General features: G+C 36.6%; 1 protein-coding gene across 2 annotated transcripts in view; it reads left to right on the top strand.

Annotated features, from left to right (window-relative positions):
• The window catches only part of prkg1l (protein kinase cGMP-dependent 1, like), a 30,519-nt gene that overhangs the window by 13,926 nt on the left and 3,584 nt on the right, over window positions 1–13,009 (top strand). For both annotated transcript variants that reach the window (XM_052562445.1, XM_052562444.1), the window contains exons 6-17: window positions 3,277–3,382; window positions 7,650–7,713; window positions 7,946–8,023; window positions 8,166–8,254; window positions 8,592–8,657; window positions 8,787–8,855; window positions 8,949–9,045; window positions 9,158–9,297; window positions 10,602–10,691; window positions 10,970–11,111; window positions 11,247–11,410; window positions 12,248–12,370. In XM_052562445.1, the coding sequence (XP_052418405.1) occupies window positions 3,277–3,382; window positions 7,650–7,713; window positions 7,946–8,023; window positions 8,166–8,254; window positions 8,592–8,657; window positions 8,787–8,855; window positions 8,949–9,045; window positions 9,158–9,297; window positions 10,602–10,691; window positions 10,970–11,111; window positions 11,247–11,410; window positions 12,248–12,370 (1,228 nt within the window). The remainder of the gene's footprint in view (window positions 1–3,276; window positions 3,383–7,649; window positions 7,714–7,945; window positions 8,024–8,165; window positions 8,255–8,591; window positions 8,658–8,786; window positions 8,856–8,948; window positions 9,046–9,157; window positions 9,298–10,601; window positions 10,692–10,969; window positions 11,112–11,246; window positions 11,411–12,247; window positions 12,371–13,009) is intronic.

Raw genomic sequence — 13,009 nt, 5'->3', positions numbered from 1 at the left:
ATGTTGGAAATGTTGATTCTTAATGAACCAGTGGTACCATTTGAAAAATGTCAGCTGAATGTCCAACAAAAAGGCTTCAAAAAACATTTCATGCATGATGTATAAAAAATGTTTCTGTGCTAATGTTTTTAAAACGTTATTGAAGACCAAGTAACCTTGAATGAATATTCTATTAAACTTACTGAAAGAATTAGTTTATTTAAAGGGGTCATATTATGCTTTTTTAAAGACCATTATTTTGTGTATTTGGTGTAACAGAATATGTTGACAAAAAACACATTATTTTTCTGTACATTATTGTAGGTCCTCTATGCCCCGCCTCTTTGAAATGCATCGTTTTTTTACAAAGTCCCTCCTTCTGACAAGCGCAGTCTGCTCTGATTGGCCAACTGACCCAGTGCATTGTGATTGGCTGAATACTGCAAGCACTCGTCGGAAATGTAACTTCCCTTTCCATAATCGCAAGCTTCAAATGCGCAAAACTCAGCATTTAAACACACAATAGCAAATACTTAAAGGGGTCATATAATGCCCATTTTTCACAAGTTGATATGATTCTTTAGGGTCTTAATGAAAAGTCTGTAACATAGTTTGTTTAAAGTTTCTCAATGGTAGTGTAAAAAAACATTTTTTTTTACCCTGTAAACAAACACAAAAATTCCTGGTTTGTGGAATTCTCCTTTAATGCTAATGAGCTCTGCTGACTCCGCCCCTCTCTTCCATCTGCTCTCTGAGAGTCAATCCTCTGCAATTTCAGTCACTCAGATGTCGGGAGTAAATGACTACTGCTGTGTTCATTATTACATCCAACAAAGAAACACCTTAATCACTTTTAGAAGTCATGCTTGTCTGCATCTCGGACTGATGATGGCTCACTCAGGGCGTTGTGGGAGGGGCCTCGACCGTGTGACGTCACATGGTCAGAAGGGGAAAACATTTACAAGATTTACAAAAAACACTTGATGGATTTTTATCATTATAGGGTGGTTGTGTACACACATTTCAATCCAAACAACTTGTAAAAGTGCATAGCATTATATGACCCCCACAAAACATACTTACAATAGCTGATTCAGAATTGGTAGATTGTCGTAGCTAAGTCAGAATGACCTCCTCTCATAGGTTCACGAAACAGTCGTACATAAATTGTGTTGATGTTCTGTTGTAAGTAATCTTAAAGATTCCTTAATGCATCTACTTTCAGAAGGCCAAATAAAGTGCTTTTGCTCACGCCTAGAATCACTCAGCATGCCCTGACATGACTCCTTCAACACTATCTTTGGTCACTACAACCACACCTTCTTTCTTTGCGTGAACATTTGGGTTGCATTACGCAAATATTTCCACATCGTGACATAGACATGTGGGGTCGTGTTAGAATAAGCCATTTAAGGGGGTGTGGCAGAGTCTTAACTTTGATAAAGAATATCTCTTTGGATTTGAGACTTTAGTCTTTGTAACTTTACAGATCTTCTTTATGCACCAAGAGCTTGTAACAGGCCAAAGAGAAAATAAAAGTTGAAATCGCATCATATGACCCCTTTAATAGAACCTGCCACTGTTTTGAGAATATTCCCTGTTAGCTGTGAAGCATATTACATCAAGTGGCATTCATTTTAATGAACAAAAGAGAAAAAAAAATGTAATTACAAAACTATGACTATAACATATTATTATTAAAAAATGATTGCAACAAGATTAAATCGTGAGAAGACTGGGTTGGGTTTAACACATTTCCCCATTAAACATTGTTAAACTGAACGATTTCCTCTAATTAAACCCAATGGACAGATGTTTTACAACACACGAGGCATGCCCTTCACTAAAAGATGAGAACATCCATAAATTACCATATATATATATATATATATATATATATATATATATAAATTATTTATCCATCCATGTGTTTGTGTGTGTTGCTCTGCAATTGTTTTAAAATTTTTAATTAACCAAAAAATTGTATTTCAGTGTCTGAGTCATATCTGTGTTCCTGATGTTTATTGCAGTCCAGTTCTGGATTTTTTGTTTCTGTGTAATGATTCATCTCAAAGCCTCGGCTAGTCCGCAGAGGAAAGGACAGGGGAGAAAAGAGAGGTAGACAGAGGTAGCAGGGGAGAGACCGATTGCAGTATTTCTCTTCCCAACGACAGCACATTTAATTAATCGGTGTCATTACTAATTCAAGAGAGTCTCAGGAAGTGATAGAGAATGAGTTTGGGGGGAACTCTATTTTCAGCTCTTCCTAATTTTTTTTTTTAAATTGTATCTTGGTTGAAGCAGATTCAGGAGGAGAATTTTTCAGTGTGTTTTAGAGCCACTTGAGGCTGAAATCCTGAAACATAAATAACTTTTTTTAAACTATACATAAAATTATGGTTTTCTATTTTAATACGCTTTAAAATGTTATTTATTCCTGTGATCAAAGCTGAATTTTCAGCATCATTACTTCAGTCTTTAGTGTCACAAGATCCTTTGGAAATCTGAAAAAGTCAGAAATGCTGATTTATTATCAATGTTGGTAACAGTTGTGCTGCTTAATATTTTTTGGAACCCCTGATACTTTTTCCTCATGGTTCTTTGATGGATAAAAACTTAAAAAGAACTGCATTTATTTAAAATAGAAATGTTTTCTGACAATAACAAAAACATACAAAAAACTTCTGAACAGTATTGTTTATTGTCACAAAAGATTTATAGTTTGAATAAATGCTGTTTATTATAATATATATATATATATATATATATGTATGTGTGTATGTATGTATGTATGTATGTATGTATGTATATATATATTATAAAAATTATAATCATACGGTTAGATCATTGTTTATGTAAGCTGTTACATAAACATCACAGGGGCCTTTGGACCTGATATAAGAAACAAACAATCATTTCCATTGCCTGGCAACTCATATACTGCTCTGGAAATTTAATTTATCCCATGTTAGCTTAAATATGTTTATGAGAGTTTAGAGATAATGTTTTCTAGTAAACAGAATGACAGATCAGCCTCGATCCATATCATTCTGCCGTTTTCCACAGAGATCTCACACTTGTTTGTCTTATACAGTTCACACCGTCCATATCAATTTCTCTGTCTGTCTTCATAAGTCTATCCACCAAAGCCGAACTGTCTCGCTCTCTCGTTTGATCTCTCTTCTTCACAGACAGCTGGAAAAAATCACGTATTTGTGTTTCACCAAAACAAAGAGCAATGAGTTCACAGACGGTTGAAAATCCAGTTCTTCTCTGTGTGTGTGTGTGTGTGTGCAGCTCTGGTGAACAGCAGGCTGTGGGTGATGGAGGGTCAAGTGTTTCAGAGGATCATGCAGAGGAACGGCCTCGCCGCTATCACACAGTCTCTGCATATCCTGCGCAGGTTAATGCCACCATTACCATACTCACATAGACCTTTACAAGACACACTTCTGTCCCACACAGATGATTAATAAATGAGGAAATAAATTTTTATCTATGCATATTCTTGACTTCAGCTTAGGTATTATTTAAATAGAATTAATTTAAAAATTAATTTATTTGATTGATTGAAAAAATTCACTGTATTCACTGTATTTTTTTTTTTTTAATTAAAGTTAGGACCAGAACCACCATATACTCAGGGAATGACCACATTGTTATTTTAGAATTATTATAAATTTCTACAAAATATTTTGAATTAGTTTTTAGTTTTGTATTTTCTGTTTATTTTAAATTTAGTTAAAGTTTTAATAAAATATGTCTATATTGTGTATATTTTTTTTTCATTTTAGTTTTAATTGCTGTAGTACTAAGCAAGATTTTACACCAAGTAAATCTTGATGAAAATGAGTTATATAATGTAAAATAACTACCCTAGTTAAAATAAAAAGATAAAATTAGTGTGTGTGTGTGCGCGCATATGTGTGTGTATACTGTATATATATATATATATATATATATATATATATATATATATATATATATATATATATATATATATTAGGGGTGTAACGATACGCGTATTCGTATTGAACCGTTCGGTACGACGCTTTCGGTTCGGTACGCGGTACGCATTATGTATACCGAACGGTTCGTTGGAGTAATTAATTATATTTGAAAAAAAAAAAAAAGAGAGAAATATAATGATATGCGTTCAACAAGGTAGCCCAATAACCCAAACAACGTAACAGGCAACGCCCATGACACTCCCGAAGAAGAAAAAAACACCATCTTATATGTTTATGTTAGGCTACTCAGCAGGCGCCCGCTCACTCAGTACGCGCTGAAGGCTCGTTGCAAAATAGCCAATGCGTTTAACAGACTAGAAATGAGAAGATCCTCCAATAACCAACAGGTCTGGTGTTTGGGTGCACTTTGGATTCCCTTTAAGCTATAATGGTGATGGCAAGAGAGTGGTGGATAAAAAAACAACGGTATGTCGCATCTGCAACATGACAGGGTACACCAGCGGGAATAAAAAAAAAAAAAAAAAAACACCAGCGGGAATATCTGGGATATATGCGTCAGTACTATCTGGGAAAAGACGAAAAAAAGGAGAAACATGCACGCAGCAAACTATCCCTGCAGCATTTAGAAACTATAGCTTACAGGGAATCCAACCCAAACACCAGACCTGTTGGTTATTTTAGGATCTTATATTTCTGGTCTGTTAAAGGCATTCGACATTTTGCAACGAGCCTTCAGCGCGTGCTGAGTGAGCGAGCGCCTTAGGGGCCGTTCACATATCGTGCCTAAAAACGCATGGAAAACGCTAAGCGCGTCTTTCTCCTCCTTTCCAAAGCGCTTGGGCAGAAGCGCTCATGAGGCGTCTGTCTTTGCTAAGCAACAATGACGTGCTCTCTCCATGAGACGCGGAAATTTCAGCGAAGGATAAATGGATTTGCAGCTCTAAAAATCGCTTGCAGTAGCTCTGCTACTAAATTTATTTCAAAATTGCAATCCATATACAACTATGATCAGCTGATCCTTCATCTTGGCTGAGCTCTCAACGTTGTTACGGGAAAGGATGAAGCTGATTGGTTAGTTCTTGTCACATGACCCGCGGTGCGCTTGCGGCATTCTGAAAAGTTGAGATTTTTTTACATTTTGCTGTATCTAAAACGTATCGAACCGAACCGAACCGAACCGTGACATCAGTGTATCGTATCGAACCGAACCGTGAATTTTGTGAACCGTTACACCCCTAATATATATATATATATATATATATATATATATATATTTTTTTTTTTTTTTTTTTTTTTCAGTTAATGTTTATATTAGGTGCTTTTAATTTTAGTTGAGTTAGTAATTAAAATTAATATGTACATATACCCATAACTCAGATAAGTGATCAAGAAATGTTTTTTGTTTTTTTGGCTGATTCATAAACCTTTAATCCTAAATATGCGGTTATACCCATGCAAATACAATAAAATGCTATTGATCAAATTTGACCCCAAAAATTCCTTGGGGAAAATCAGCCGAGGGCTTGGGAGTGAATTGGCCTGCGGGCTTGTCTGCTAAATATCCACGGCCGGCAGGCTGGTTCTGGATCAGGCCCAGACACCTGAGGACACCTTCCCTCCAGCTCAGTCCAGTTGTGTCTGGGAGGTCCACCGGGGGATGGTCATAGCAAAGTCCCTAACCCTAACCCTAACCGGCCTTGATCCTTGAGCTTAGCGTCGTCCATTTCTGTCATAATTGCGATCCCTGAAGAACTGTTTTGTGGTTTAATAATAGTAGGTTGCCAAAAATGGCTTAAAACAATCAACACATTATTCACTTTATGTCATGACCTGAAATCCCACATGGAAAAAACCTATATAAACATATATGTTTCAATATAGGTTTCGATATTGGTTTTTTATATATGTGACATATATAAAATTGACCGTTTTCCTATATTATATGCACATATATGTACATATGTGTTCACCTATAATAGTAAAACTTAAATCCATAGCTGCTAGGCAACATAAATAAAAGTCCAAAATGTAGAAATGTACATGATTTATTTACTCAAGATCAATCAAATAGTACAAAACAAAAAATATAGTACAAGAACAAAAATAAGACAAAAAACCTGCTAGGCAACATACATAATAGTCCAAAATATAGAAATGCACATTATTTATTTACAAGAACAAAAATAAGACAAAAAACTGAACAGAAAAAAAAAATTATCTTTATTATTCTTTGAAGGTCTGTCATGACGCGACTCATCATCCTCCTCCTCCTCCTCTTCCTCTTCCTTCCTGCACTATCCAATGACGTTTGATAGGGTGTCCGAGATTTAAATTTTTTCCTCTTTTTTTCAGGCACACATTTTTTAGCGGATAGGCGTTTTCGTCCACACGGATCTGGCGTTTTGTAAGAGTGAAACCGATGTTTTGAAACCGGGTTCCAGAGTGGATATATTTGAAAACGCCGCCTTTGCGTTTCTTCTCGATGGCGAATCCTTACATTTTCTGAAAATATGGCATCATCAGCCCACGTCTTGCCCTTAGTCAAACACCACTACATCACGTAACAGCAACAAAAACATGAACAAACACTGAACGCTAACATTAACACGGATTAATAAATGTATTGTTCCATGTTCGTTTGTGTACCACACGCAGCAAATTTTTAAGTGTATCTCTATGGCAGAATTACAGCGCCACATGCTGGTCTGGCATGTATGCTACATCGGTTTTGTGTGGATGCGGATATTTCTTGAGACGAGGGAAAAAAAGATTGGGGTTCTGTCTCCGTGTGGACAAGGCCGAAGAAGTAACGGGTACTTACGGTTATGGATAGAAATATAGCGGAGTAAAGAGTACAATATTTGCCTCTCAAATGTAGTTGAGTAAAGTCATGAGTACTCCCCAAAAATGATACTCGAGTAAAGTACAGATCCCTCAAAATTGTACTTAAGTAGGCCTACTGTACTCAAGTAAATGTACTCCGTTACTGTCCGGCTCTGTATATTATGTTAATATATTGCCATAGTTAAATTCCATAACATGCCAATTACATGTGATACCAATTTCATATGTTCGCACATACATAATAAGTTCTTGCATAATTTTTTTTTGTTAATTCTTAGTTTTTGCCTTGATAATAGAAAATATGAGCTAGGCATCATGTATTACAGTAAAAAATGGGATATGAGCTACAAAATGACCAGATCCTGCCATTAACTATATAGAAGACATATATTGTATGTATAGGGCTTATATGTGGATATGAAGAAGCAATACAGGAGACCTATATTTCCTGTATATGCACATATATGCACCTCAATTTGGCATATATACGCATATATGCGCATATATGCAGCATATATATTACCATATGTACATATATGCAGCATATATGTGCATATACACTGCATATAGGTTTCATAGTGATTCGTGTATTCAGTAAAATGTAATGCTGACGAAAGTTTGTTTACATTACAAACTAAGAGTTAAATGTATAAAAATGTGTATTCTGTTACTTGTATAAGCAGTATTCATTTTTTTCTTTTCATAATTATGTGTCTAAAGTGTTAGTTTACTGAAAAGCATGAATTTAGCACTGCAGCTCAGATGTCATTTCTTGTAAGGGAGTCTAATGTGATTTACACTGAAAGTGAATGCAGCTGTCTGGTTTTCTGACTCTCGTTTGTCTGTGTCTGTTAGTGTGGCACCGCTCTGTGTGTTTCCAGAAGATGTTCTCGTGAAAGTGTCTGATTCCCTGGAGGAGGTGCGTATGACTGAACATCATCATCATATTACAAACATCAGCATGTGATCAATAAACCTTTAACTTGAAGGTCAAAGCGCTGCCTACAGCTTGATCAAATCAATTTTTTAGGGGTGTTTGCACCAGTTAATCACAACTCTAGAAAATACTGATATAAAAACGTACATTTTCAGTACATGCAATGTTTTTTTCCTTTTCTGTCTTTATACATCCATATACGTCTTCGTCTTAGTCACACTACAGTGATGGTGATTATATAATTCAAAATGGAAATCCAGGAAACAAACTGTACATTTTGAGTCAAGGCCAGGTGAGAAAGACATATATCTATCTATCTATCTATGGAAAATAGTTGTCAGAAATGTTTACATCGTAATTATTTGTTGTATGATAGATAAAGAGATGATTGTAGTGCAGCAATAGCATAACAGTATGCATGCTTTCGTTCTTAGGTGAAAGTTTTAGAGAAGCACTCTGAAGCCTGTGAGGAGAGTATGATGGTGTCTGTCCTCACCAGAGGGGATTGTTTTGGAGAGAGAGGGTAAGATTCAACCCTCACCAGCAGAGGGCACCACTCTCTGAGGTCTACCTCGCAGCTTATTACCCATCCAACACAAGAAATACGACCGGTGATATTTATGTAGGACCAGAGAGACTCACAACAACCATGCATATTAACAAAAGATGAGCATATATCATTTTAGATCACTTATGTAATGTACTGTAGGTCATGCACCATTTTTCTTAACTTGCCCAGAAACGAGAACTGCAAACATGTGCATGTTGAATGCTTTGTGGATCCACTGAGGACCATTGAAATTCAAGTCAGAAGGTATCATGTAACATTAACATCTCAGACCTGTTCCTTTGCTCTCCAGAGACGACATGAGGTCGATGAGCGCTCTTGCCGCAGGCGATGTGACATGTTTGGTCATAGACAGAGAGTAAGTCTTCTCCGTGAGGGATAAACCGACATTCATGCTGTGGGAACAGCAAAGTGGGCGAGAAAACATTACTAATTCAAACTTATGCTGTAAAGCTGACCTTGGCTATGTTCCACCGTCTATATCCAGGGTTTTCAGAAAAGTAACTGGAGGCTTGGATGATGCCAGAAAAAATCCTAGCAACGAGGCCAGATCAAAGTAAGACTGTATGTTTCATTATTCACTGAAATATCTGTAACATCACCAGTGTGATATTAATGAAGGTCATTGTGATCGCTATGTAATAAACAGTGCAGATGAAGATGGGTCTGCGCTTGGTGAAACGTCTCTAAGCAGTTTTCAGGTGCTGTGTAATCTTGGAGAAGGACAGTACGGTCACACTCAGCTTGTGAGTTCTGTACAATGTGTATTATTTATTAGCCCTCCAGCTTATGCTTTTTTGATAAAAAAAAATATGTTCCATGTAGTAATTATAATTCAGCTAAAGTTTTTGTCATTAGGTCCATCTGAAGAGTGACTCCAACTGTAAGTTTGCACTGAAGACCATTAGAAAACAGGCGATACAGAGCCCAGGCCAAAGAGAGAGGATACTCGCAGAGAAACACATCCTGATGGATCTCCAAAGTCCATTTATAACAAGGTCAGAACATGCACTAGGGCAGGGGTGTCCAATTCACTTCTGAAGTTTCTAGTAAGTCTAAAGACCTTTTATCCTATTGAAAAACCAGCATGTGTATGGCAATTGGTTTAAGTTGGCTCAAGCTGGTCCTTAGTTGGTCCTGAGCTGGTTTGCTCTGCAGGATGTTGTTAATGTTTCAGGTACATTATCAGTTTTTTTTTTCTGAGTTCTAAAACGCCAGCACATACAATTAATGAAGAACTAGATTATTTTTGGAATTATGTGTGAATGATGCAATAATTTATTCATTGCATTTAATTGAAACCCTTTTCATTAGACTCCTTTAAGTAAGGGATAATTACATCCAGCTGGTTAGAATGAATAAACAGTTAGACGCAAAATATTGATTTGAGTTGGAATATTTAAACGTAAAGCTTCCGTGAAGACAGCAGTTGCGAGCAAGCGGCAAGTTCAAACTAAACGGACATTTAAGGGAAACGGTGCAGTTTCACCACAAAAATAATTAAGACAATAAAATAATTAGGACGTAATTGTTTTAAAAACTTTTGGTTGTTAGGTCTCTTATAAATCCATTACAGCGTACAAAACAATTGTAGCAAAATGGCAGCAGCTGCGTTTGTATGAAACAACAGTGAGTCCGCAAAGCTTCCACCAAGAAAAATTAGTTCAGGCAAGAGTCCAGCGCCGACTGCTGTTTCCCGGATGAGCATGTGTTATTATTAGCTTTTACTAGTTTTTCTCGAGGGGTAACATACCTCGGATTGTTACTACTGGCCAATCAGAATCCAGTATTCCACAGAGCCGTATAATAATCAGAGTTAAAAAACTTGGCACAAGCTGACTGGTTCATGATGCATATGCAGCCAATGAGCTTCAGCCTTGCATTTATATGGCTGGCTAGCATTTACTTGAGATTCCTGCAGCACGCTTTCAGAGTTTCTCTGAAACCCTCTACCTTCCCCAGCTCCACCTGTATAGATCTGTTATGGGTTAATTTATATGCTATTAGTGCAGCAGCAGTATGTCTTAAATACTCAGGGCACTGTATTGCCATATGCATTAGCAGTAGCAAGTTCCTGTCCTTGCTTGCAGCAGCAGCAGCAGCAATCTACAACTAAAGCAGTAACCAACAGCAGCAGCAGCGTAGCAGACCTATACCACCGAGACCAAATACATTAACATTGTCATATCCATCACCATGCTACAATCTTCTGAGAGTTGACATGATTGAAATTAATTTTTTGATTTGTCAATAGAAATATGTGTTTTGCTGTAAAATTCTAAGTTTTTATATTTTTGGTCAGGTTGCATTGTACCTATAAAGATGCTCGGTGCCTGTATATACTGATGGAGGCTTGTGAAGGTGGAGATCTGTGGAATTTACTAAAAGAGAGGTACATACAGTTTTAGTATCTCAGCGTACACACAGTGATATATGTACACAGTTATTCTCAACTGATTCTTTTTTTAACTCTAAGGAAGGACTTTCATCCTGAGTAAATCTGACATTTTAAGGAGTTTTTATAACCTAGTCAATAGAACCTGATAATATTTGGTCAAAAAAAATGTACAAAAATAAAACATTTACAGACTCAATGCTGCAGTGAACACATCATCTTATGGATTGAACTAAACGGACAATGGCTCACTAATATATGGTTTGCTGTTTCAGGGGGTCACTCGAAGAAGATGCTGTTCGCTTCTATGCAGCGTGTGTGCTGGAAGCTCTTAGTGTACTACACGCCAAAGACATTGTTCACAGAGACCTGAAACCTGAAAACGTGCTCCTAGACCAGCGAGGATACGCTAAACTGGTGCTAAATAGATACAAATTCAACCATGTTTAAAGTTAAACCAGATGCCAGCCTGTAACCACTTGATTGTGATGTTTCATTTTGGGCAGTTTTAACTATTATAACACTTCAGCTGTGTTTCTCTCTCTCTAACAGACAGGGTTTGGTTGTGCTAAGAAGCTGGGCTCTTTGCACAGAGCCTGGTCGTTCTGTGGATCTGTGGGTTATCAGCCTCCAGAGGTCATTCTGCATCAAGGTCACAGTCTGTCCGCGGATTTCTGGGCTCTAGGGATGTTGCTGTATGAATTGCTCATTGGCAGGTAAGAGTTTTTTCTATATCTTGTAGCAATTCTTTTTTGTTTTTGCAAAGGCGGTACTTTCTATAGAGTCTTACAGTGTAGACTTAATGTAAGCAAGTAATATCCCGGCTTATTTAACAAATAAAAGAAACAAAAAAGAGCTTGCACACTATTTTTGAGGGAAAAAAATCCAGCAAGATTCATTGCTCAGAGCTAAAAGGTGACATTTTTGAGTTCTCCCCCTTTATCATTGGCCAAGAGATAAACCATAGTCTGGGTTATTTAAAATAATTATTTTACACATAGTAATTTTTAAATCATCTGTAGCATGCTTGTTTTTCAGCATTCATAAGCAAGGGAAACAGATAATATATTTATAATGGAAGCTTAGCAGGTAGGTAGCACTAAAAATAAATGTTTAATGCATTTAACCATTAAAAAAAATCTCTCATAATTCTGTCAGATTTAAATTAGGTTTTTAATCACATTTTTATATGTTTTTAAAAACATATGGACATTCTTGTTATCATATGTTGTTACTACTTACCAGTTTTGATCAACAAAGCCATGTGCATTTAGTTATTGTGCAAATTGTAAACAACTGTACATACTAATTTGCACATATGTGCCACAACACAATTTACAATTTGCCTAAATCAATAAGAAATTCAAATCTAATGTGAACAAGAAAGTGTAAATAAGGCCAAAATTGAGTCAAAGCAGTTGAGAAAAACTGTAACAACTCTATGAACTTCAGATTTGTTTATTTTTTCATCTTGCCTGTAAGCCTTTATTGCTTGTGTATTACTATAACATTGGTTTTTATTTATTTATTTAAATGTTCAATTTAATTTCCAGTCCCCTGTTCTCTGGCTCGGAGCGCCTGAAGGTTTATACAGCATCTCTGAAGGGAATAGATGAGCTAGAGTTCCCAAAAACCATCAGCAGGACTGCAGCACATCTCATCAAGAGCCTCTGCAGGTACGAATAGAGTGTTTCCTCACAGAGTCTGTTTCCTGTATGAGAAAAAAAAAAAACATGGTGAGAAAAAGCAAATGAAACGTCTGTCACTCCTTTTCTAGAGAGTTAAATAGACAGACAGACAGACAGACAGACAGACGGACGGACAGACAGACAGATAGATAGATAGATAGATAGATAGACAGACAGACAGACAGACAGACAGACAGACAGACAGATAAATAGATCGTTACACAGACAGACAGACAGACAGACAGACAGACAGACAGATAGATAGATAGATAGATAGATAGATAGATAGACAGACAGACAGACAGACAGACAGACAGACAGATAAATAGATCGTTACACAGACAGACAGACAGACAGACAGACAGACAGACAGATAGATAGATAGATAGATAGATAGATAGATAGATAGATAGATAGATAGATAGATAGATAGATAGATAGATAGATAGATAGATAGATAGATAGACAGAGAGACAGACAGACAGACAGACAGAAAGATAAATAGATCGTTACACAGACAGACAGACAGATAGATAGACAGATAGACAGATAGATAGATAGATAGATAGATAGATAGATAGATAGATAGATAGATAGATAGATAGATAGATAGATAGATAGATAGAG

This window comes from Carassius gibelio, chromosome B8 (assembly GCF_023724105.1).
Source record: "Carassius gibelio isolate Cgi1373 ecotype wild population from Czech Republic chromosome B8, carGib1.2-hapl.c, whole genome shotgun sequence".
Taxonomy (NCBI): domain Eukaryota; kingdom Metazoa; phylum Chordata; class Actinopteri; order Cypriniformes; family Cyprinidae; genus Carassius; species Carassius gibelio.
This window is presented reverse-complemented; position numbering and strand designations above follow the sequence as displayed.